General features: G+C 49.8%; 1 protein-coding gene across 1 annotated transcript in view; it reads right to left on the bottom strand.

The window, feature by feature from the left end:
• LOC140404131 (caspase recruitment domain-containing protein 11-like) overlaps nt 1-26,256 on the bottom strand; it is a 92,232-nt gene that overhangs the window by 22,498 nt on the left and 43,478 nt on the right. The window contains exons 5-13 of the mRNA XM_072492549.1: nt 24,920-25,021; nt 22,415-22,454; nt 17,482-17,513; nt 15,825-15,943; nt 14,311-14,363; nt 11,973-12,093; nt 6,924-7,101; nt 4,799-4,916; nt 2,791-3,037 (exon numbers count right to left, since the gene is read on the bottom strand). Of these exons, the coding sequence (XP_072348650.1) occupies nt 2,791-3,037; nt 4,799-4,916; nt 6,924-7,101; nt 11,973-12,093; nt 14,311-14,363; nt 15,825-15,943; nt 17,482-17,513; nt 22,415-22,454; nt 24,920-25,021 (1,010 nt within the window). The remainder of the gene's footprint in view (nt 1-2,790; nt 3,038-4,798; nt 4,917-6,923; nt 7,102-11,972; nt 12,094-14,310; nt 14,364-15,824; nt 15,944-17,481; nt 17,514-22,414; nt 22,455-24,919; nt 25,022-26,256) is intronic.

Here is a 26,256-nt window from a genome sequence, read left to right as displayed (position 1 = left end):
GCAATTCCCGCTCGCGACCACACTTCGAAATCTTTCCAGAGAATCGTGCCCACAGAAATTAAATCAGTGGTGTGGCCCGGGCAGATGAGGCCTCACGTCATCCCGTGCGGGGTCTGACTTGCCCCATGAATCCTCATGGCACGGCTCTCACAGTCAATGTTGGGAGCAATCAGCACGCTCCTCACTTCGCTCGCCCTCGCTTTACGTGCGAATCACTTCAGCCATACCGGTAGGAAAAAAAAAAACTACATGGATGGAAATGAGCGGAATGTGGGCAGCGGTCAACAAAATGTCACGTGGGACCGCACTCAAAACCTAGGTGGACCTCAGGTTGCCCACCACTGGCATGGAGGAATGGAAGAGGAATCCAATGAAGGACAGAGGGTGGGGCTGCGGGCATGGAGGGGGGAAATTAGAGGGGCCTGACATCCTGGGGTTGGTGAGGTGAGGAGAATGGTGTGTTTTTATAATGATATAAAGGCACCGATCATTCATAAGGGATTACGTAAACACGGGGTGGGTTCATTTGAGACGAGGTGCATGGGAACAGATACACATGGGTAGAAAACTTGAAGGCATCAGCAGCAGAGCTGTGTGCGTGTGCTCAGCTCGCAGGCCAAAGTGAAACTGAGGCCGGATCATGTGACATATTTTTCTTCCAGTGCTGGGAAGCTGCTACCCCTTAAAGTCACATTACAACAAATGGCATTAAATTATAAGGTAGTGAGTGATGGACGGAGAAGATGGGGTGGGGGAGTTGGTTGAGGGCGCATTCTGTTGAGCTGAAAAGATCACATGGTTTCTGAGGCGATGGAGTTTGGCAGCAAAGTTGTGACCATGATGTGCAGCCTCCCCTGTTTGACCAAGAGGCTCTTTTGTAGCCCACAGTAGCAGCTGACAGTGGGATTGACCAATGAGATGCTTCTCCCCGCTGCGTGATCGCATGTGTCTCTCAATCTCACCGCCAGCACTTTATTTTTAATTAGAATGCCTTGGGAGCCAGCTCCCGTCAGGCGATTGGAAGCGTCACCCACTTCCACTTCTGCCGTTGAGCGCTGCGCACACAGTTAAAATACCGCCCACAGAATGATAAAAGGAACATTCAGCCCAAGTTCCATCGCAGCTCAGTACACGTCTCTTTCCATCCTAACTACCTCTTCCCACAAGCGGAAACAGTTTCTCCACAAAAACCCCAGAACTTTAGAAGACCCTCGACAAGTCCAATCTTAGTTTTCCTATCTCCGTAGAAGAGAACCTTCAAGAGCTGTTGAATCTTCACTGAACGTTGCACCTCCTCAGTTCTCCTCGTTAGGTCTTTCCTGCAATTTCTCCAAGGCTCAATATGCTCTCCGGAGTCTGGAGCATAACATTTCAAGGAGACACCTACAGACCGGGTGGATGGGCAGAATTGGGGCAGGTGGAATTCAATGTAAGCAAGTGTGAGGTCATCCATTTTGGATCAAAGAAAGATGAGAGCAGGTTACTTTCTAAATGGGAAGAGGTTAAGTACAGTGGATGTCCAAAGAGACTTGGGGGGGGGGGTTCAGGAGCATAGGTCCTTAAAATGCCCCGAACAAGTGCAGAACATAAATCAGAAAGACTGGTGGAATGCCTGCCTCGGTATCGAGAAGATTGGAGTTTAAAGACATAGGGGTTGTGCTGCAGCTACAAAACCCTGTTTAGATCCCACTTGGAGTCACTGTGAGCCGTTCTGGGCACCACACCTTAGGAAGGATATTTGGGCCTTGGAGGATGGGCAACATAGGTTTACAAGAACGATACCTGGACTACAAGGGTTAAGTTACGAAGGGAGATTATACAAATTAGGCCTTTTCTCGCTAGAATTTAGAATGCTAAGGGGTGATCTGATCAAAGTCTTCAAGATATTAACAGGGAAAGACAGGGTCGATAAAGATCAACTATTTCCACTAGTTGGAGATTCTAAAACTTGGGGCATAGTCTAAAAATCAGGGCCCGACCGTTCAGGAGAGATGTTGGGAAGAACGTCTTCACTCAAAGGGTAGGAGAGGTTTGGAATTCACTCCCACAAACAGCAGCTTAAGCTAAAACAGGTGTTAATTTTAAAGGTATTAATGGATATGGGCCAAAGGCAGGTTTATGGAGTTAGGTCCACACAGATCAGCCATGATCTCAGTGAATGGCGGGACAGGCTCGAGGGGCTGAATGGCCCTCTCCTGTTCCTATGCTCCCATGTTCTTTCCACATTGCTGGTCATAAATCTCCCTCGCTCTTACCACCTACCATTGATGTGTGTTGGAAGGATTTGCAGGTTGGTACTCAATATAGTTGGCCACCTTATGAACATAACTTAGACCCCCTTAAAGTCCTGGGTTAGGAATCGAACCTGGAGCTTCTGGCGCCAGATGCAGGGACTAACTGCGCCACAAGCGCTCCTTATATACAAGCTATGCAATTGAGCTTTTGACCTTCCCAGGAATAAGTGGACTCCTTATTCCTCCTATCAAAATGAACCCCCTAACCTAACCTGGGGGGCGACATGGTGGCACAGTGGTTAGCTCTGCTGCCTCACAGCACCCCCAGGGACTCGAGTTCGATTCCGGCCTCGGGTGACTGTCTGTGCGGAGTCTGCACGTTCCCCCCTGTGTCTGCAGGGGTTTCCTCCCACAGTCCAGGTTAGGTGGATTGGCCGTGCTAAAACTCCCCTTTGGTGTCCAGGGATGTTTAGGTTAGGTGGGGTTAGGTAGGGTGCTCTTTCAGAGGGTCGGTGCAGACTCAAATGGCTACTCTGTAGGCCTGTAATTACTGTACCTGTTGTAGCTGGGGATGGTTCCCTGCTCCACGTCCTCCATGGTAAATGGGTTGACCCGGGCACATAGCCACTCATAATTTGTGTGGTGCGCCATGTCCAACACGTGCAGAATCTCATCGCACTTCACCTGCAAGGAGCAGCTGTCGACTTGACCCAGAATGTTCAGGTTCACTCGGATGTAGAACGAGCCTCGAGCCATCCTTTCGTCCTCCTCGCCTTCCAGGACTCTCTCAAGCTTCCTGCAATCTGTAGGTCGACTTTTTAACACAGGGTATATACTCCTGCACACATTTCTTTTTGTAATTCATCCAGGGGATGTGGGCATCGCTGGCTGGGCCAGCATTTAACACCCCCATCCCAAATTGCCCTTGGACAGAGTGGTTTTCCAGGCACATTGCTGTGGCTCTGGAGTCACATGTAGGCCAGACCATGTAAGGAAGGCAGATTTCCTTCCCTCCAGGGCGTCAGTGAACCAGAATGGGGTTTTACGACAATCAACGTCATGATTGTAATGATATATATATATATATATATAGTGTAGGGAGTGTAAAGGGCTAACAAGATGATGTTCATGTATCTCAACACTAGATGGCACCACAGAGTAGTCATATAAATATACTGGGACTCCTGGGATTATCATAGATTATCATAGAAATTACAGTGCAGAACATAGAACATAGAACAATACAGCGCAGTACAGGCCCTTCGGCCCACGATGTTGCACCGAAACAAAAGCCATCTAACCTACACTATGCCATTATCATCCATATGTTTATCTAATAAACATTTAAATGCCCTCAATGTTGGCGAGTTCACTACTGTAGCAGGTAGGGCAGTCCAAAGGAGGCTATTCGGGCCATCTGCACCGGCTCTTGGAAAGAGCACCCTACCAAGGTCCACACCTCCATCCTATCCCCATAACACAGTAGCCCCACCCAACACTAAGGGAAATTTTGGACACTAAGGGCAATTTATCATGGCCAATCCACCTACCCTGCACATCTTTGGACTGTGGGAGGAAACCGGAGCACCCGGAGGAAACCCACACAGACACGGGGAGAACGTGCAGACTACACATAGACAGTGACCCAAGCCGGGAATCGAACCTGGGACCCTGGAGCTGTGAAGCAATTGTGCTATCCACAATGCTACCGTGCTGCCCTGGGGCTGATTCTGGGAGAAGGTGTGTTTGAAAGATTAGGATCAGGTGTTCATTGTATTTGACAGCATAGTTAGATATTCTAGATTTCTGTAGCATAGATGTAATCCTGTTCTTTTCATAGCTAATACTTAGTAAGATGTGCGAACCGTTTAAAGCTATGTTGTACATAGCTTGATGTTTTTTGTCAGCATTGCGACTTTTACTTTTAACCATCGGCTCAGCAGGGAACATCACAATGGTCATCATTAGGCTTTTCATTCCAGATTTTCACTGAATTCTGCAATGGTGGGATTCGAACACTGGTCCCCAGAGCATTCCTCTGCGTCTCTTGATTGCTAGTCCAGTGACAATACCACCACGCCACAAACAAAGACACATACACAGGTGTGAAAATAGGCGACACATGCTCCCCCCAAGCGCCGTCAAAGATGCTCCCCGCTCCAACAACAGCAAGTGGGATTTGTAGTGCACCTGCTAACACGGAAAGACATTCCAAAATGGTGACGAAATGAGGCGGCACTTTAAGACCCTCTGTCTTTTTAATGAGCGTCTTAAAGGGGGAAGAGGTACAGAGAGGGGAAGGTTTAAGAAGGAATTTCCAGAGCTTAGAGTCTGGGCATCTAAAGGCGTGCTGCCAATGGGGGAGCGATGGACACTGGGGAAAAGGGGTGGAGGGGAGAACTGCTAGGGTCCTCCTCGAGGGAACCCATCAATAATATTTTCACCAGCAAGGACTCGATGGGCTGAATGGCCTCCTGATGTGCCAAAATGACCCCTGAGACACGATGGGCCCCGCTAAGCATATATCACGTTCTGAACTGTCCCTTTTGTTTGCTCATACTTACCCTCCGCATTTTTCTGAAGTTGGAGGGGATCTGGCTGTGGACAGCTGTGCAACATCCAACATGCACCCTTTGCTCTGTAGTTCTGAAGCGATATTCTCTGGCTCACCCCAACATCCATCTGTGAAAAGATTGAAATACACCTTGAGTCGCAGGGGCATGAGTAATCTTGGGGGTCAGAAATTAAGTTTTCACCTCAGAGCCCTGGGCTTGCGTTCTGTCCAACCCGATTGGGATTCGCTGCCTGGAAGGCTGGTGAAAACAGCAAAGGTGAAACCTTGTTGGGGGAAAATCTGGCAGCGATTTGATTACCGTTTTGTGAGCAATTGTTTTGAGCAGATTGGCTGCTGCGTTTACTACATTCCGTTCAATTCGTTCCAACAATAATAATCTTTATCAGTGTCACACGTAGGCTCACATTAACACTGCAATGAGGTTACTGGGAAAATCCCCTGGTCGCCACATTCCGGCGCCTGTTCGGGTACACTGAGGGAGAATTCAGAATGTTCGAACAAGCAGGTCTTTCGGAACTTGTGGGAGAAAATTGAAGCGCCTGGAGGAAACCCACGCAGACACGGAGAAAACGTGCAGACTCCACACAGACAGTGACCCAAATTGGGATTCGAATCCGGGTCCCTGGCGCTGTGAAGCTATAGTGCTAACCACTGTGCTACCGTGTCGCCCTAAAGTGCTTTGGGTGGTTCTGAGGGCCTGGACAGTGCTACGCAAATGCAAATTTATTTTTCTTCCTTTCTCTCCATGGTTAGAATTATAGAATCATAAAATCCCTATAGTGCAGAAGGAGGCCATTCTGCCCATTGAATCTGCACCGACCCTCTGAAAAAGTACCCTGCGTCAGCCCAATCCCCCGCCTTATCCCAATGTCCATAAAACCACCTAACCGTTCGACATCAAGGGGCAATTTAGAATGGCCAATCCACCTAACCTGTACATCTTTGCACACTTAGGGGCAATTTAGAATGGCCAATCCACCTAACCTGTAAATCTTTGCACACTTAGGGGCAATTTAGCGTGGCCAATCCACCTAACCTGCACACTTAGCGGCAATTTAGCGTGGCCAATCCACCTAACCTGCACATCTTTGCACACTTAGCGGCAATTTAGCGTGGCCAATCCACCTAACCTGGACTGTGAGAGGAAGCTGGAGCACCCAGAGGAAACCCAAGCAGACACAGGGAGAAAGTGCAAACTCCACAAAGACAGTCTCCCGAGGCTGGAATCGAACTGGAATTGAACCTGGGTCCCTGGCGCTGTGAGACAGCAGTGCTAATCACTGTGCCAAAGTACCGCCCTATACTCATATTATGAGTATTATTTGTCCTTGTAATTTGGATGGGGTGCCCATGGTCGCTGAGGGGTTTTGACAGGGTAGGGTGTGGAAAGGGTGCTTCCTCTCGTGGGAGAATCTCGAACCAGTGGGGGGTTAAAAATAAGGGGTTGTCCATTTAAAATGGAGATGACGAGAAATTCTCCGGCCTCCCGGCCGCATGCTCCTTGGCAGCGGGAGGCGCGTGCCCTTCGTTGGCGGGGGGATTCTCTGCCCCCGCTGTGGTCAATGGGAATTCCCATTAAAGCTGCCCCACATCGCCGGGACACCCGCGGGGGGGGGGGGGGGGGGGGGGGGGGGGTTGCGGTGGGATCAGAGAATCCCGCCGTCAGCGAACGGCCGGAAAACTCCGGCCATGTTTCCCTCAGAGGGTGGTGAGTGTTTGGAATCTCTTCCTCAAAACGCGGTGGACGCAGAGTCTTTGAAAAGTTTTCAGGCAGAGGTGGATTGATTTGTGGTAAGCAAGGGGGTGAAAGGTTATCGGGGGGGGGGGGGGGGTGCAGAATGCAGGTTCGATGTTACTATCAGATGAGCCGTGATCTCATTAAATGGTGGAGCATGCTCGAGGGGCCGAATGGCCTACTCCTGGTTCCTACATGCGTAGTCCATGCAAAAAGGCGTTGGTCAACCAAAATAGTTTGAAACGCAGCGACCTACACTGTGTCCTTCACTGACACATCTCAAAGAGACCAAGGGCAACAGGTTTGGATGGACAGCAAGTGGGGAAAGAGCAACTGATGGAAAGACATGTCAACGTGAGAGGCCTCGACCCGGACTGACCATTAGTAGTTGACACCCGTCCTGTAGTCTGACGTTTTCCGCCTCTGGCTCCTCCTGCACGGACTTGACGAAGATCCTGGGCCCGTTGTCCTTGGTGGCGATGATATCATTCTGGTCGTGTTCAGTGGTGTTGTTGATGCTGGTGAGATCAGGCAGCGACACGGACGAAGAAATTGTCCTGCAGCAACAACAACTTTTAGTTATACGCCGCCTTTGTCATAGGGACGCGATTGGACAGATAACTTGGCGCTGAACCGCAGAAGGGGGGAATATTAGTAGAATGAGGCCAGAGGCTTGGGCAAAGAGGAGGGTTTTAAAGAGGAGAGCGACGCTGGGAGCTTAAGGGGGGGAACTCCAGGGCTTTGGGACGCGCTGAAAGTATAGCTGCCAACGGAGGGAAGAAAATCGGAGATGCGCAAGTGAGCAGAACTGGGGAAGCGCACAAATCTAATAATAATAATCTTTATTGTTACAAGTAGGCTTACACTAACACTGCAATGAAGTTACCGTGAAAAGCCCCCCAGTCGCCACATTCCCGCACCTGTTCGGGTACACAGAGGGAGAATTCAGAATGGCCAATCCACCCAACCAGCACGTCTTTCGGGACTTGTGGGAGGAAACCGGAGCACCCGGAGGAAACCCACGCAGACACGGGGGGAACATGCAGACTCCGCACAGACAGTGACCCAAGCCGGGAATCGAACCTGGGACCCTGGAGCTGTGAAGCAACAATGCTAACCACTGTGCTACCGTGCCACCCTGGTGTAGCTAATGGGAGGAGCCACGGGATGGAAGCAGTCAGGTGTTGAGTTTCAGTTTAGGGCTTCAGTTCAGTTAAAGGTTTGACCGTGGAGAGACCAGCAGCTTTTCTAAAATCAGTTTACTTAAAAAGGTTTGCCTATGATCAGTTTCTGAATAGGCTGGCAGGTTAAACAGTAGTTCGACACAGGCAAGACCCTGCAAGCTGGCCTCCTGAAGAATCTACTTCTCAAAGTGGTTTATCCAAGACGACTTTGTACACCAAGTATTCCGGGGTTGGCTAGCTGTATATAGAAGTGGATTGTGACCTGAGATGGGTTTTGCTTGAGTGGAGATAAACGATAGCAGTTTGGATTTAGTGTTCATTGTCATTGTTAAGCATTATTTAACTGTGACTTATAAGCTATTGTCTTTATGATGTTAAAGTTAGTAATACTGTGTTTTAATAGACCATAGAGTGTTTTAATATACCATATCCCTATTGGAGTGAAGTATCCTTTCCTCACAGTCTTACGAATTAAATTAAATATTGGGATTTCTATCCAGTATCTTAGTCCCTGTTGGGGTCTGGTCCGTGATTGGAATAACGTGGGATGGACACTTAAGGGAAATAGACCAGGGGCTATGGGGATTGAGTGAGGGATTGAGTTTGCCTGCAGTGTTCAGCAGGGAGCTGGCATGGATTCAATGGGCTGAATGCCCTTCTTCTGTGCTGTAAGCAACTCTGAGTTTCCAATTCAGCCAATGATGCCACAGAAAGAGTTAACTTTGGGGCTGCCCTGAATCCTCAGTTGGAAGAGGCACTGCTTGGTGTTGGCAGAGAAAGCAAAGAGGTTGCCAGCTTCTCAGGGCTGACTACTGGGCATCCGTGTGAACGAGGGATCTGAGCCCAGGGCGAGGGGTAAGTTCTTCTTTAGAACTTCAGCCATAAAAGAAAATTGTGCCTGGAGAGGGCGGGGACTTGTTCTCCAGCCAGCTGGGCACGAAAGGGCAAGGTTCAAGGGGAATAGAGCATGATGAAAGACGGATTGTGTATCAGGAAGTGTTTGCGACGAGAAAGTGCTGCGGAATTACTGCCCGGAAGGTAAAATTGAGTTGACAGTCTGGGTCTCTTAACCGTTTCTTGGGACTGATGGTGGCACAGTGTTTAGCACTGCTGCCTCACAGCACCAGGGGCCTACGTTCGATTGCAGCCTTGGGTGACTGTGTGGAGTCTGCACGTTCGCCCGTGTCTGCGTGGGTTTCCTCCGGTTGCTCCAGTTTCCTCCCACATCCAAAGATGTGCAGGTTGGGTGGATTCGCCCTGCTACTGCCCCTTAGTGTCCAAAGATGTGCAGGTTACGTGGGGTTACGGGGATAGGGCGGGGGTGGAGACTGGGCCCTTAGGGCTCTAAGGGCGGCATGCGGCGCAGTGGTTGGCACTGGGACTGCGGCGCTGAGGACCCGGATTCGAATCCCGGCCCCGGGTCCGAATCCCGGCCCCGGGTCACTGTCCGTGTGGAGTTTGCACATTCTCCCCGTGTCTGTGTGGGTCTTGCCCCCACAACCCAAAGATGTGCAGGTTAGGTGGCTTGATCACACTGAATTGCCCCTTAATTGGAGAAAAAATAATTGGGTGCCTGGGCCGGGTCGGGGGGGGGGGGGGGGGGGGGGGGCGCGCGATTCACGTGACGCCGCTCTGACGCTGGTCCGGTGTCGAAGAATTCCGCCCTGCAGTGACCGGGGAATCGGCACCATTGGCGCCGGCGCGGTCGGCGCGGCACGGGTCGGGGGCCTCTCTACGCAGCCTCTCCGGCGATTCTCCGCGCACGATGGGCCGAGTGGCCGCCGAGATAGGCCGAGTCCCGCCGGCGCCGCTCACGTGTGATCCTGCCCAGCGGGACCTCGGCGTTCATCCTGTGGAGGTGGAACGGTTGGTGAGGGGGGAGGGGGTGATCCGACCCCATGGGGGGGCCTCCACCGTGGCCTAGCCCGCGATCGGGGCCTACCGATTGGCGGGTCGGCTTCTCCTAATTGGGGCCTATCTTCCTCCACACCGGGCTCCTGTAGCTCTCCGCCATGTTGCGTCGCGGCTGGCACGGAGAAGGCAACTAGCACGCATGCCCGAGTTCGCGCCGGTCGCAACGCGCATGCGCAGACCCGCGGCGCCCGTTTGACGCCGGTATCGGCAGCTGGAGCGGCGGGAGTCGCTCCAGTGCCCGTGCTGGCCCCCTGCGAGGTGCGGGATCGCTGATCCTGGGGGCCTGTTGACACCGTCGTAAAACGCGACGGCGTTTACAACGGCATCAACACTTAGCTTCAGGATCAGACAATCCCGCCCAGGGTGCTCTTTCAGAGAGTCGGTGCAGACTCAGTGGGCCAAATGGCCTCCTGCTGCACTGTAGCGATTCTATGATTCTATAGCTTGTCCAGTCTTTCTCTGCAATAGGAACACAGGAATTAGGAGCAGAAGTAGGCCATTCAGCCCCTCAAGCCTGCTCCGCCATTCAATCAGATCACGGCTGATCTTAAATCCCCCTCCCGACCTGTTCCCCATATCCCTTTGATCCGTTTTTTAAATCACAAAATATCTATCTCCTTCTTGAAACCATTTAATGATTCAAAATGCAATGCGTTACTATTCAATGACCTCAAAAAAGTGGATGTTGCTTGAGGACAACTGTGAAGCCTTAACTTGTTGAATAGCGCACCACCAACAAAACTTAGATTGATATACCCACTCTCAAGATGCCTGTGGGATGTGGTACTAGTTGGACAAGGTAGCTGATTGCCCCGGGGGACTTTTTTTTTCTAATTCAGTCAAGCGATGTGGGCATCACTGGCTAGGCCAGCATTTCCATTGCCCAATTTAGTTTCCCCTTGAGAAGATGGTGGTGAGTCACCTTCTTGAACCTTGTGCATTCTTGAAGCCTTTCACAGAAGGCAGGTCAGGACTGTAGTCTAAGGGTCTGGCACAAATAGGGTGAATAAGGCATTGAGTACAGTAATGCCCACACATGACATACGAGAGCTAATGATCAGCGCCCACGGTCAGCCAAGTGTTGGACAGAGACCTGTGCACCAGCCAGCATGGAGGCACCTCCTAACTCGTATCCTCCGCTGTGTATTTGTAAATAGTTTGAACACTCAATAAAGACTTACAATTAACCTACCTGTGACTATCAAGATTTCCTAAGACCTACCAAATCGCAACCAACACCCGACAACAGGGGCCTTCAGGCCAGGCGTGGGACGCAAGGGCAACAACAAAAAAATGAGAAAAGGCTGTTTGTGTCAGTCAGGCCCTCCCGGACACCAAACACAACCAGGCCCAGAGTGGACTGGGGTTGAAATTTCACAGCTGTTCCTGCTGGCTGGACCTGATCCCGCCAACGGCGACACCCCTCCGGGGGGTCCTCCGGCAGCAGAGGGTGTGAACAACTGGAAACCACGACGGGGCCAGAAGATCCCGCATGTGGCCCATGGCGGCCGTCTCCACAAAACAGGGTTGGAAAATCCCGCCCCGAGTGATTACATAGGCGGGAATTCTCCCAACGTTCGCTGGCCTCGCGATTCTCTGGTCTCCCCATTTGGGTTCACCGGCAGCATGGTGTGGCTTCAATGGGAATTCCCGTTGACAAGTGGCGGGAAGAGAGTCACGCTGCCAGCGAACGGCACACCGCCGAGAAACACACGGCCGGGGGAACCGGAGAATCCCGCCGTGACTGTCGACTCTGGGGAGATACTCAAAAGGGACATGTGGAGATATGCCTGTGCACAGTTCTGTATATAGATAGCAATGCGACCTCCAACCAGCTGGTGGCGATAGAGATCTATCACGTGACTCTACACGCCTGCTAGTTGGTAGTAAGACGTACAAGAGGAGAGTCACACTTTGAGTAGTTCCAGGAGAATTCACTGAATTCATTGAGTAGTCATTGTCTGTATTGTTGTTTATTTATCTTTCCACGTGATTGTTAACAAATCATCTTTATGGTTAAACAACTATAAGTTCTGTATACATCATTACAACGGTTATATCACAGAACACAACAGGACAGAACAGGAGAAGGAGAGTATATTCTGGAAGGGCGCAGTGACCAAAAGGCACAGTCAGAGAGATGGGTTATTAAAAGAGGCATTGTACCGATCTGGTGACAGAAACATGGCTGCCGACAGCAAGGTCGGAAGCACGGGAAAGCTTCAAATGACTGCTCTTTTCCCTTCCCTGACTCTTCTTTTTTATTCTTAATCATCTGCCTAAGGAATTTTGTGTGGAAAAAAGAAAATGGAAGCAGAAAGGTGAATTACCTCTGTTTGTTGCTGCCCTCTGTGGGCCCGACAGGCACATCACTGGCATCTTCGGACTCTGGGGAAAGGCTGGGCCCACACGGGCCAGGAGCGAATGATAAGGAAAATGGCTGAGCTTCATCTAGAAGGCAAAGAACCTGCATTTGTATAGCGCCTTCAGTGAAAACCGGGGCCCTTCCACAAGAGCGTTCTCGGGCGGGAGAACCGTAGGAGGGGCTCCAAAGAGAGGAGGCCGAGGGCTTTGGTCAGCGGGGAACATTTCAAGCAGGATCTTAAAGGGAAAGGGGGTGGGGAGGAGGTTTTTGGAAGGAGATTCCGGAACTTAGGATCGAGGAGGTTGAGGGCAGGACCACCAAAGATGGAACGATCAAAAGGGGGAATGGGCAAGAGACCGGAATGAGGAGAGATGAGGAGGGCTGTGATCCTGGCGGTATTCGAGGACAAGGATGTTCAAAAATATGGTGAGGGGTTTGCTATGCACTCGATACAGAAACGGCCATCTTTACTTGTTCATGCATTTCATATTCAGTCACTGTTTCTATACAATAAGATTCAGTTATACACAGAAGATTTTTCTTTACATTTATTCTTTCCTGGTGTGCGAGGGCATTGGCTAGGCTAGAATTTATTGCCCGTCCCTAATCACCCATGAGAAGGTGGAGCTGATCTGCCTTCTTGATCCGGCGCAGTTCCCCTCATGTAGGTACACCCACAGTGCTGTTAGGGAGGGAAAATCTTCATCACAGTGCAAGGTGGGAATACGCATATGATCAGAGAGAACTCTAAACTATTTAAAGATTGGATTTCTTGAAATAAGGGTGGGCTCCACAGGAAAATATTGGGAAGGAACTCTTGAAAATATTCCTTCCCAAGAACGTCGTCCCTGCCCTCGTCATTTTAAAGGGCGGCACGGTGGCACAGTGGTTAGCACTGCTGCCTCACAGCACCAGGGGCCCGGTTTCAATTCGACCTTGGATCACAAGTCTGTGCGGAGTTTGTACGCTCTCCCAGTGTGTGCGCGGGTTTCCTCCGGGTGCTCCGGTTTCCTCCCACAGTCCAAAGATGTGCAGGTTCGGTGGATTGGCCAATGATAAATTGACCCTTAGTGTCCAACAGGTTAGGTGAGGTTATTGGGGTATGGGGATAGGGTGCTCTTTCAGAGGGTCAATGCAGACTCGATGGGCTGAATGCCCTCCTGCACTCCAGTGATTCTAAGTGCTGTTTGCCTTACAAAAGATAGAGGTATAGATGTCAGTGTTTGGGATGTACTGGAACAGCTGGGCCATATTTGCCACACCAGCTAAAGATGGAATCACACGGTGCAGAAGAGGCCCTTCGGCCCATCGAGTCTGCAGATTTGCTTCCCTTAAGAATATGAGGGAAACAGATGAATATTTAGGACATTGGTTTTTATGCCCACCATTACTTGCACTAGCTTTTGTTAAAAAATTCCAGATTCTATTAAGTGAATGTTTTTTTTATTCGTCCATGGGGTGTGGGGGTCGCTGGCTGGGCCAGCATTTATTGCAAGTCCCTAACGGCATTTAAGAGTCAACCAGATCGCTGTGGGTCTGGACTCACATGTAGGCCAGACCGGGTGACGATGACAGATTTCCTTACCTAAAGGACATTAGTGAACCAGATGGTTTATTGCGACAATCGACAATGGTTTCGTGGTCACCTTTAGTCTTTTAATTCTAAATTAATTAACTGAATTAAATTAAGTTAAATTAAAATGGCTTCTTGTCACAAGTAGGCTTCAAATGAAGTTACTGTGAAAAGCCCCTAGCCGCCACATTCCGGCGCCTGTTCGGGGAGGCTGGTACGGGAATTGAACCGTGCTGCTGGCCTGCTTTAAAAGCCAGCTCTTTAGCCCTGTGCTAAACCAGCGGGATTCAAACCCAGCTCCCCAGACATGACTCTGGATCTCTTGATTACTAGTCCAGCGATAATACCACTTCGCCACCGCCTCCCCCAAAGTTCCGCCAGCGGCCGTGCTGGGATTTGAACACGTGGCCCCACCCCAGTGCATTAGCCTGAGCCTTTGGTGCAGTGACATCACCACGACAGCACAGCCTCCCCAAGACACACTTTACGTTAAGGATCCATAAGAAATCGGAACAGGAGGTAGGCCATTCAGCCCTTCTAGCCTGCGCCGCCATTTGATAAGATCATGGCTGATCTAACTCTCACTTTCCTGCCTTGTCCCCACAACCCTTAATTCCCCGAATGATTAAAAACTTATACATTTACACAAGTTATAGCGTAGAATTACATCAAATTTACAACATTCAACCCAACATTTGTCCGCAAAGCCCTCAAAGTGAAGCCCAAATACCTGGACTGCTGTCCTCATTATCCGTTGAGCTACTAATTGGCCAGAAGTCAAATCTAGACAGGGGGGAAAAAAGTAAACATGTCAACAGGTTTTCCTTGGTGAAGCACCAAGGCTCCAAATAGCAAGATATATATCTAGCCAAGGTTGAGGGAGTCCAAAGAATAAAGGGTGGGGTCTTGCGGCCCCGCCCACTGCCAGGAGCATCTGGATCCGCCAAAACGCAATGGAATTTTGGGTGGGGCCGCTGAACCTCCCCGCTGCGGGTCCGCCTTGCCGACCCTGGAAAATCCCGGCCCATTGCTAAGTCACGGAATCATGGAGTCACACGGTGCAGAAGAGGCCCTTCGGCCCATCGAGTCTGCACGTGTGAAAAACACCTGACCTGCCTGCCGATTCTCATTTGCCAGCATTTGGCACATAGCCTTGAATGTTATGAGGTGCCAAGGAACCTATTAAAGGATGTGAGGCAACACGCCTCTATCCCCGTCCTTTCCGTCAGCAAGATCATCCATTCCGGCCACTCTGAACATTGTTCGCACTCTTCGCGGGCTGGGAACCCATTGCAAATGGAGAATTTCGGCAACATTTCCGAATGATTCAAAGGTCAGCGATCTGAAACATTAATTTCGCTTCTCTCTCTCTCTCCCCACCGATGCTGACTCACCTGTTGAGTATTTCCATCATTTTCTATGTTTATTTCACAGCTAACTTCATGGATCTTCCTCCAACCCCAGTTTCCTCAAAGAACTTTATTCCCTACTTCCAGTTTTTCAGCCTTCGCCAAATCTGTTCCAACCATTCGAACTTCCGTACTCTCACTTCCTTCTTTCTCTTGTTCGTTCCTCTCACCCTCACCCTTTGTCTCGCTCTCGTTGAATTGCCTCCCGCTCTCAGTCTGTCTCTCTCGTGTTCTTGTTCTTTGTCCCTCTCTCCCTCCCTCTTTCACTCTCTTGTCCTTGCCCTCTTACCCCCTTGCTTTGTCTCCCTCCCTCTCTTTTTCTCTTGCTCTTTGTCGCTCTCGTCGTCTCTCTCACCGCTTTCTCTCTTTGCCTCACTCTAATTCGCTCATTGTGGGCGGGATTCACCGGATGTTCACTCCGGGGGGATATTCCGGCCCCACCGGCGGTGCACAGGCTCCCCGGCGACGAGGGGTGCAGTCAAAGGGAAATTACTCTGACAATGGCGGAACTGGAAGATCCTGTAGGCAGGCCACCTCGTCCGCTGAAAAACACGTGGCGGGTTGCGTGGTCATCCCGCCCAGAACCTATTGCTCTTTGGGAGCAATCTAACGGAAATGTTTTAAGTTTCTTTTGTGGCGGGTTTTTATGCTCTTTGGATGGTTTGTGGAGGATGATTCCCAATTTAGGAGCAAATTAGAAGAGTTGTTGTGCAGAGTCGTGTGTCCAGACCAAAGGCTGAATTCAGACCCTGAGCTTAATCCAAATTTCCGAGTACTTGGACAGTCTCCGAGGGGACGAGGCAAGGTTCTAACAACAGCCTTCCAGATGTATTACCTGTTGTCTGGTTCCTCCATTTTAATTCGTCGGATCAAAGATTGTTTGTCAGGTGGGAATGGTATCATCGAGAACCTGTTCATTTCCCTCTTGTATTCGATATCGGACCAGAGTAACTCCTGAAATGGAGAGGGCAGGAATAATCTGACTTTGTACTTCTACTTCCATCATCGCCAATTCAGTTAACAACTTATTCATTAGAAAGGTAATGTGGGATATCCCCCAGTCGAGGGGTAATGTGGGATATCCCCCAGTCGAGGGGCAATGTGGGATATCCCCCAGTCGAGGGGCAATGTGGGATTTCCCCCACTCGAGGGGCAATGGGAGATATCCCCCAGTCGAGGAGCAATAGGGGATAGCCCCCGGTCCAGGGGCAATGGGGGATATCCCCCGGTTAAGGGCAATGGGGTATATCCCCTGTCAGAGGGCAATGGGGGATATCCCCTGTCAGAGGGCAATGGGGGATATCCACTGTCAGAGGGGCAATGGGGGATATCCCCTGTCAGAGGGCAATGGGGGATATCCCCTGTCAGAGGGGCAATGGGGGGATATCCCCTGTCAGAGGGCAATTGGGGATATCCCCTGTCAGAGGGCAATGGGGGATATCCCCTGTCAGAGGGCAATGGGGGATATCCCCTATTAGAGAGACAATGGGGGATATCCCCTGTCAGAGGGCAATGGGGGATATCCCCTGTTAGAGAGACAATGGGGGATATCCCCTGTTAGAGAGACAATGGGGGATATCCCCTGTCAGTCAGACAATGGGGTATATCCCCTTTCAGAGGGGCAATGGGGTATATCCTCTGTTAGAGGGACAACAGGGGATATCCCCTGCTCCTATGAATCGTTCAAATCAAAGCTTTACTAACAGGGCAGCACGGTGGCACAGTGGTTAGTACTGTGGCTTCACAGTGCCAGGGTCCCGGGTTCAATTCCCCGCTGGATCGCTATCTGTGTGGAGTCTGCACGTTCTCCTCGTGTGTGCGCGGGTTTCCTCCGGGTGCTCTGGTTTCCTCCCACAGTCCAAAGATGTGCAGGTTAGGTGGATTGGCCGCGCTAAATTGCCCCTTAATGTCCAAAAAGGTTAGGAGGGGTTATTGGGTTAGGGGGATAGGGTGGAAGTGGGGACTTAAGTGTGTCGGTGCAGACTCAATGGGCCGAATGGCCTCCTTCTGCACTGTATGTTCTATGATGAGGGAGTGGAGACACTTCCAATGTCTCTATTATCGCCCCGATCAAGAGCAACTAATTTGGCACCCGAGATCATCATGGCTTCCGATAAAAGTGTAACAACTGGAGAATAAAAAGCCTCCCTGATGAAGGAGTTCAAAAGGATTTCTGATTGGGTCTTCTGGAAATCTGGAATAGAAAGAGACGGAGTGGAATTCCAGGGCTTGTGGTCAAGGCAAGCTCACCAATGGGGGAGTGACTAAAATATAATAGGGGCCAAAATTAAAACAATGTACATATCTCAGGAGGTTTGAGGCTGGGGGCGATTACAGAGATGGGCGGGGAGGGGGAGGGGTTGGTGGATCTTTAAAACAAGGATGAACATTTTAAAATCAAAGTGCCGCTCAGGCATGGAGGGGAGAAAATTGGGACCAAATTAAAATGGGAAATGGTCCAACCAATGGTTTAATAAATGGTGGACACTTACCATTGGTGACAACTCTTCAGCGTATTCACTGTCTGGAAGATAAAAGGAAGCCATATAGATGGTTGTTGGCAAGATTGCAATCACGCACTCTCTCAATAGCTCGATTATTTCCCTGTTTGTGATTCATTGTGTTCATTTAAGGATGCAAATACATTGGAAGCTGTTCAGAGAAGGTTGACTAGAATAATACTTGGTTTAGGCCGGCTAGGTTTGTATCCATTGGACTTTAGTAAGAGGCAACTTGATTAAAACAGTCATGCTCCTGAGGGGGGTTGACAGGATGGATGTGGAGAGGATGTTTCCTCTTGTGGGAGAATCTAGAACAAGGGATCACTGTCTAAAAATAAGGGGGTCGCCCAGTATAGACAGAGATGAGACCATAAGACATAGGAGCAGAATTAGGCCACTCAGCCCATCGAGTCTGCTCCGCCATTCAATCATGGCTGATGTTTTTCTCACCCCCATTCTCCTGCCTTCTCCCCATAACCCCTGATCCCCTTACTAATCAAGAACCTATCTATCTCTGTCTTAAAGACACTCAGTGATTTGGCCTCCACAGCCTTCTGCGGCAAAGAGTTCCACAGATTCACCACCCTCTGGCTGAAGAAATTCCTCCTCCTCTCAGTTTTAAAGGATCGTCCCTTTAGTCTGAGATGGTGTCCTCTGGTTCTAGTTTTTCCTACAAGTGGAAACATCCTCTCCACGACCACTCTATCCGGGCCTCGCAGTATCCTGTAAGTTTCAATAAGATCCCCCCTCATAAGGAGAATTTCTTTTCTCTCAAGAGGATCGTGAGTTTCTGGAAAATCTCTTCGTCAAAAAGGGGCGGAATCAGAATTTTTTAATATTCTCAAGGCCAAGCTGGATATATTCCTGATTAACAATGGGGGAGCGATGTGCCATCAATTAATCACGAGACGAGGAGTGAACAAAACTGAGGCTTTAGTAAGCTAAACAGAAAGCCTCCTGGCCTCTGATCCTGAACTGAGGCAGGGCCGGAGGTCAGCCACCTTTATACCGAGCCCGAGGGGAGGCGGAGCCATCAGGCAGTGGTTTACCACAATACATGTAGTACAGTAACAGTTTGCCACAATACATATAATATACCAACAGTGGTTTACCACAGGGGGTGTGAAAGGTCATCGGGGGGTCGACAGGAATGTGGTGTTGAGGTTAAAATCAGATCAGCTGCGATCTTGGGCGGCACGGTAGCACAGTGGTTAGCACTGTTTCTTCACAGCACCATGGTCGATTCCCGGCTGGGATCATTGTCTGTGTGGAGTCTGCACGTTCTCCCCGTGTCTGCGTGGGTTTCCTCCGGGTGCTCCGGTTTCCTCCCACAAGTCCCGAAAGACGTGCTGTTGGGCGAATTGGACATTCTGAATTCTCCTTCAGTGTACCTGAACAGGTGCTGGAATGTGGCGACTAGTGGGTTTTCACAGGAACATCATTGCAGTGTTAATGTAAGCCTACTTGTAGCACTAATTAGTATATTCTTATGATTATTGAATGGCAGAGCAGGCTCGAGGGGCCGAATGGCCTACTCCTGCTTCCTAATTCGCATGTTTGTAATTTAAATGGGTCAACCCATCCATTCACTGATGGATCAGCATATGAGCATGTCTTCAAATCATCATCTCCGGGTCTCTGTTTCTGAGCTGGACGAGGATGTTTGAAAAAGCTTTGAGCCTAATTCAAGATATCAGCAAAATAAACGCAATGTGGTCCCACAGGCTGGTTCAGTCGGAGTAATTAACTTGTGGCAGCAAAGCTCAATTCACTCGAGTGACTTTGGAGACCGATACACACCAGCTGTGCAAACAGGTTAGCGTACACACTGAGCAACATGAAGCAACCAGTCATTGGCATCTGCTCCTACTGTGTGCCTCAGCACCAGATCTCCGAGCATAGGGGCTACAAACTGACTAAGTGAAAACAATCGCCCATTAGCTCTCGATTCGATGCCAGCTGTCTGTACAGCGTACACGGAGACATTCGCAGGCTCCCTGAGGCAGGGAGGCAACCGTCGGTGGGCAAGTTGAACAGGGCGGTCGTTGGCTTTCCTCCCCCTCTCGAGACCCACTCACGACCCGGTCACTGGCGGAACCTGACACATCTGCCTCTCTGGCCGTGCCTCAGCCTTCATTCGCCTCCCGCCTGCCTACAGGCTTTGAGAAAGCTGGAATTCTTTGCTGTTTCCTTCTTGCCTAAGGCACAAAAATGTCACAAGGGGCCAGCATTCTCTGAGTCGTGGACGCTGCCCCTACTCACGCGGCAGAACCCATCATATTCCTGCACTCTTTTGGTGGGCATGTCTGGTACAAAGTAGCTGAGAACTTTCTCTCCCCCCCCTCTCCCCCCCGATCCCCATTTTAATTGTTGGGAACTGCACACTGTTGCCGCTGGAAGAGTTGACAACCGTCTCAAAGGCCCCCACCAGTGCCACGCCTTACATGGAACGTACAGCAGAGAAACAGGCCACTCGGCCCGCCTGGTCCATGCTTCACACAAGTCTCCTCATCTCACCCGATCAACATATTCTCCTCTCTCATTAGAATATTAGAACATTACAGCGCAGTACAGGCCCTTCGGCCCTCGATGTTGCGCCGACCTGTGAAACCAATCTAAAGCCCATCTACACTATTCCCTTATCGTCCATATGTCTATCCAATGACCATTTGAATGCCCTTAGTGTTGGTGTGATAAACGGTTACTGCCTTAGAACATAGAACATAGAACATAGAACAATACAGCGCAGTACAGGCCCTTCGGCCCACGATGTTGCACCGAAACAAAAACCATCTAACCTACACTATGCCATTATCATCCATATGTTTATCCAATAAACTTTTAAATGCCCTCAAATGCCTTATCATCATGTAAGGTCATGTCCCCTTTAAGACCGGGCTTGGAACCCTGGGGACTCCGCCTCTGGCTCTGCCCATCTGGGAGCCATACATAAAGGCCTGCCTCATGGTCTGTAACAGTCAGCTCTCGTCTCTAGCTGTAGTATAATTATTAGTTTAATAAAGCCTTCTTTACAGTTTAATCTCTAAGCATCATTATTGAGGGTACCTCAGTTGGCGAGTCCACTACTGTTGCAGGCAGGGCATTCCACGCCCTTACTACTCTCCGAGTAAAGAACCTACCTCTGATATCTGTCCTATGTCTATCACCCCTCAATTTAAAGCTATGTCCCCTCGTGCTAGACATCACCATCCGAGGAAAAAGACTCTCACTGTCCACCCTATCCAATCCTCTGATCATCTTGTATGCCTCTATTAAGTCATCTCTTAACCTTCTTCTCTCTAATGAAAACAGCCTCAAGTCCCTCAGCCTTTCCTCATAAGATCTTCCCTCCATACCAGGCAACATTCTGGTAAATCTCCTCTGCACCCTTTCCAATGCTTTACCATTACTCCTTACCATTTCTCCGTCCCCATTCATTTTATCTTATATTAAAGGCGAAGTCCACAAACATAACAATCTTACAAAGTTCATAATTATAATAGTGCGTAGGCTCTAAGTTCTAGTGTCAGACTTACAAATTCTTCCACCTTCTCCATTGATTCTGTATCTGTTTTGTAATCTGGAGTCCAGAAGAGGGCGCACTACTCTTCTCTCTGCTGCCAGTAGGTGAGTGACATTTAGGCAAGTTCCCTCCAATCTCCTCCCTCTTCGAGGAGCAGAGTCATCTCCCTTGCCCTCCAAAGTTCAACGTCCTCAATCCCTCTGGAACGTTGTGGGAGAAAGCCTCACCCTTCCAGCATTCCCCCTCACGAGCTTCCATGAGCCCAATCCGAACCGACCTACATCCCTCTTGCAACCTCCCCCAATCTTTCCCCTGTCAACAAGGAACAAAGAGCAATACAGCACAAGACAATACAGCCTGGTCCTCCAGGCCTGTACCGGTCATGATACCACCCTTGGCCAAAACACTCAGCACTTCCTAAAAGAACAAAGAACTTCCTAAAAGATCCTGGTCCTAGCACATCCTACTCTTCCATGACACAGAGCATTGGAACATCCCATATGCTCATAAACACGCCCAACAGCATAGAAATAAAAACATGCATTTATTCATTACCTTTCATAATGGCAAGATATCTGAGCGCACTTTACAGCAAATGTAGTAGTTAGGATTACATTCATTGGAGTTTAGAAGAGTGAGAGGAGATCTCTGAAACTCATAAAATTCTGACAGGATTAGACAGGGTAGATTCAGAAAGAATGTTCCCGATGGTGGGGGAGTCCAGAACTAGGGCTCATAGTTTGAGGATAAGGGGTCAACCATTTAGGACTGAGGTGAGGAGAAATTTCTTCACCCAGAGAGCAGTGAATCTGTGGAATTCACTACCGCAGAAAGTAGTTGAGGCCAAAATGTTGTGTCATTTCAAGAAGGAATTAGATACAGCTCCTGGGGCAAAAGGGGTCAAAGGGATAAGGGGGGGGGGAGGCGGGATCAGGGTATTGAACTTGATGATCAGCCATGATCATAACGAATGGCGGAGCAGGCTCGAAGGGCCGAATGGCCTCCTCCTGCTTCTATGTAAGTGTTACACAGTGTAGGAAAAACAACACCCAATTCACGCGAACCAAGCTCCCATGAGCAGCAATGGGATAGCGACAAGATTATCTGCTTTTTGCGATGTGGGTTTGGGGAGGAGTGTTGGCCAGGACACTGGGGCGAACAGCAAAATAGTACCAAGGGATCTGTTACATCGAACTGAGAGGGCAGACAGGGCCTCGGTTTAATGTCTCACCTCAACGTGGCACCTCCGACTGTGCAACACCGGAGTGTCAGCCTGGATTTGGTGCTCAGGCCTCTAGATATTCCTATTGACGGATTTATTTCATTGTGCTTGCTTGCTTATCTACTCACGCCTAAACACGTTAGCCATTAACTGTAGTTAATCTGGACCGTCAGCTGTACCTGCACACTCTCTGCTTTGGGTCGATGACGATTCCATTCTCTGGAAAAAGAATTGAAACATGTAAATTCCTCACCAGTCCTTCTTATTGGATCACGTACCATCATTTGTTTTATTGTTTGTTCTTGAAGTGCGAGTGTCGCTGGCATTTATTGCTCATTTCTAATTTCCCCCCCCCCCGAGCTGGGGCTGGTGAGCTGCCTTCTTGAAACGCTGCAGTCCTTGAGGACTAGGTGCACCCACTGTGCTGATAGGGAGGGAGTTCCAGGATTTTGACCCAGCGACAGCGAAGGAACGGCCGATACGTTTCCAAGTCAGGGCGGTGAGTGGCTTGGAGGGGGGATGTGCAGGTGGTGATGTTCGCAGGTATCTGCGGCCGTTGTCCTTCTAGGTGGTAGAGGTCGCGGGTATGGAAGGGCCCTGGCGAGTTGCTGCTGTGCATCTTGTAGATATTGCAGCCACGGTGTTGGAACATTGCCCATGGGGGTATGGTGGCACAGAGGCAAGGTCACCGGAATAGTAATCCAGAGGCCCAGGCTAATACTGCAGAGACACTGGTTCAAATCCCACCACGACAACCGGTGGAATTTAAATTCAATAAATTAATAAATCTGGAATGGAGAGCTGGAGGCATCTTCCGGGATTCCCGACAGCCGTTAGGCCTCGCCAGGTCTCGTTAGACGTTGCGATCTGGATTCTGCCCACAATGGGCGGGACCCGGACTTGCAGTGTTAAGTGAATTTAAAATCTCAAGGATCCCCCAACAGGTGAGTTGGGGGGGGGGGTTCCAGGGGTCATGCCAGAGGGTCGAGAAATTGGGGGAGGGGCCATTTAAAAATGGCGTCCCGATCTTCTCAGTGTAGGAAATGAGACTGAGTGCGGTCTGGGCAGGGCGTTCCCCGTTGAGGCCCAAGAAAAGAACAGTGCGCTGTTCAATAGCCGGATCATTCCCGGCGTAACAAGTGCCGAGAACGACCCCTCTCATCCCGCCCAGAACGGACTCTGTTTTGCTGTTGGTTAGAGCGTGCCCCGAGCCTCAGTGATGATCATTGGTTGTCGTGGGAGAACAAAAGCACCCAATGCCCTTTCGGGAAGGAAATCTGCCTTCCTCTCCTGATCTGGCCTCCTGACTCACAGCAGTTGACTATTAACTGCCCTCTGAAATGGCCCAGCAAGCCACTCATCCAATTGGTTAATGAGCCCTCTTGCGTTCCGATTGCCCTAGTACACCGCAAGGACGGGTGTGTTGGTCGACTAATGGCTGGAGTATAGGGGCAAGTCATGTGGCAAAACCTCCAGGAATACATTTAATCACAGTTGGCAGCCCTATGTCCCATACCAAATACAAGTTGCCCATTGCCCACTCTCACCGACCATAATTGCTTTCCCCTGGGCCCCCCCCCCCCCCCCCCACCCTCAACGCATTGAATTAAAAATCCCCTTCCTCATTTACAATTGTCTCCAAAGTCTCCTGCTGAAACTTAACTTCAACCAAGAAGGTCTTCATCAGCAACTCCCTCCCTCAGCACAAGTTGAGTGAGTGGGCAAATGAATGGCAGGTGTCGTTAAATTTGGATAAATGCGAACTTACCCACTTTGGCAGCAAAAACGGGAAGGCTGACTATTATCTGAATTGCCATAAATTAGGAGAGGTTAATGAGCACGAGACCTGGGTGTCCTCGTACACCAATCGCTGAAGATAAGCGCGCAGGTGCAGCAGGCGGTAAAGAAGGCTAATGGTATGTTGGCCTTCATTGCGCAAGGATTCGAGTATAGAAGCAGGGATGTGTTGCTGCAATTGTACAGTGCCTTGGTGAGGAAGGATGTTCTTGCTCCAGAGGGAGTGCAGCGAAGGTTTACCAGACTGATTCCTGGGATGGCAGGGCGGATGTATGAGGAGAGATTGAGGATTGTATTCGCTGGAGTTCAGAAGAATGAGGGGGGGGGGGGATCTCATAGAAACCTGGACAGCATATTTCTGACTGGGAGCGTCATCCATGGCGCGGGCTAAACTCCTGGAGGTTACCAACGAAAGCCCCACGTTCCCAACCTCGCCTCAGGTGTGTGGTGACCCTCAGGTCAAATCGCCACCAGTCAGCTCTCAAAGGGGAGAGGAGCCGATGGTCCTCTGGGAATGTGGCGACATTTACAATATTTGTTTGGGATTTTGAAATGAAATGAAAATCGCTTATTGTCACAAGTAGGCTTCAATGAAGTTACCGTGAAAAGCCCCTAGTCGCCACATTCCGGCGCCTGTTCGGGGAGGCTGGTACGGGAATTGAACCGTGCTGCTGGTCTGCCTGGGTCTGCTTTAAAAGCCAGCGATTTAGCCCAGTGTGCTAAACCAGCCCAGATGGGAAGATATCCCTCCATGGCATCAACCCAGAGGTTTAGTCTGAATGGTCCTGACGGCAGAAGAGGTAGATGGGGAATGCACAGGGGTAGGAGATACCCGCTCTTGAATATTGAATATTTATGACAATGTACCCAGGCCGGTAAAGACATACCATTGTGCGACGTTGTCTGCAGAACTTTGGAAACGTGTCCTCCTCCTGGTCCGTATTGTACCAGTGGCAGTCAATCAAATTTAAGCGGCTGTTCATCGACTCCTGAAGAATCAAAAAAAAAATTGACGTCAACCGGCTTGAGGTGAATCGCCTTACTGCCCTCTACAAAACTCGGTCACATCCTGTAGGCTGACCCTAAGTGGTTAAATGCACAAGATGAGTTGGTGGTGAGCCAACAGAAATTCCCGGTTGCACGGGGAAAGCTGGTCTCAGTTGGCACGGCAACGCGATGCCTATGGGTTGTATTCCCTTCAGTGGGCTCACTTCTAGGGTCAAAAGGCCATTGACGTGAATCCCACATAAATTGAAGGTGCCACTGCGCGAGCGGTGTATTTATAAGACTTTGCCAATTAGCTGAAATCAGTGCCCTCTGGGTGTCGAACCATTCAGCCACAGGGAACCGTCTGCCATTGGAGTGGGCGTAAACTCTCCCATTCCAAAGAAGTGGTGGACACAATTAGGAAGGGCACGGACAGGGTGGGTAGGGAGCAGCTGTTCCCCTTAGTTGAAGGGTCAGTCTTGAGGGGACGCAAGTTCAATAATAAAATAATAACCTTTTATTGCCACAAGTATGAAGTTACTGTGAAAAGCCCCTCGTCGCCACATTCCGGCGCCTGTTCGGGGAGGCTGGCGCGGGAATTGAACCGTGCTGCTGGCATTGTTCTGCATCACAAACCAGCTGTCTAGCTCACTGAGCTAAACCAACCTATTCAGTTCAAGGTGAGGTGCAGGAGGTTTAGGGGGGAATTTGAGGTCAAACCTTTTTACCCAGGGGGTGGTGACGGTCTGGAATGCACTGTCTGGGAGGCTCATGTGGAACCTACAAAGTGGCACGGACCTGTTGAGCGAGAAGGCCTGTTTCTCCGTATTGTGTTCTAGTTAATTCAGTGTGACGGGTCACGACTCTCATTTCTGTTTAAGGGTGCATGCCATGTGTAAAACAGTTACCACATTTCCCTGCCTAACCCCTGTGACTGTGACATTATCATAAATGTAACGATCTGTAAAGGTTAATGTAATGTCTAAATCGACCACTAGAGGAAGCTAGATGTACAATTATATAAGGCATCGATGCTCAGCCTTGGGGGTGAGAGGTTGAGGAGAAAGCTAGAGGACAGATTGAAGGAAATATAGTGTGAGTGAGAGCAGATCATTGTTAATGTAATAGTGTTGATTAGTAGTAGATGAGTGTAGATTATATGTTTATTATCAACCGTGTATTATAGGCGTACGTGTGTTGAATCCAATTAAGTAAGGTTAATAAATTTATAGCTTTG

The sequence above is a fragment of the Scyliorhinus torazame genome, chromosome 29 (assembly GCF_047496885.1).
Source record: "Scyliorhinus torazame isolate Kashiwa2021f chromosome 29, sScyTor2.1, whole genome shotgun sequence".
Lineage (NCBI taxonomy): Eukaryota > Metazoa > Chordata > Chondrichthyes > Carcharhiniformes > Scyliorhinidae > Scyliorhinus > Scyliorhinus torazame.
The sequence above is the reverse complement of the archived record's forward strand: the minus strand, read 5'-3'. Positions and strand labels throughout refer to the sequence as shown.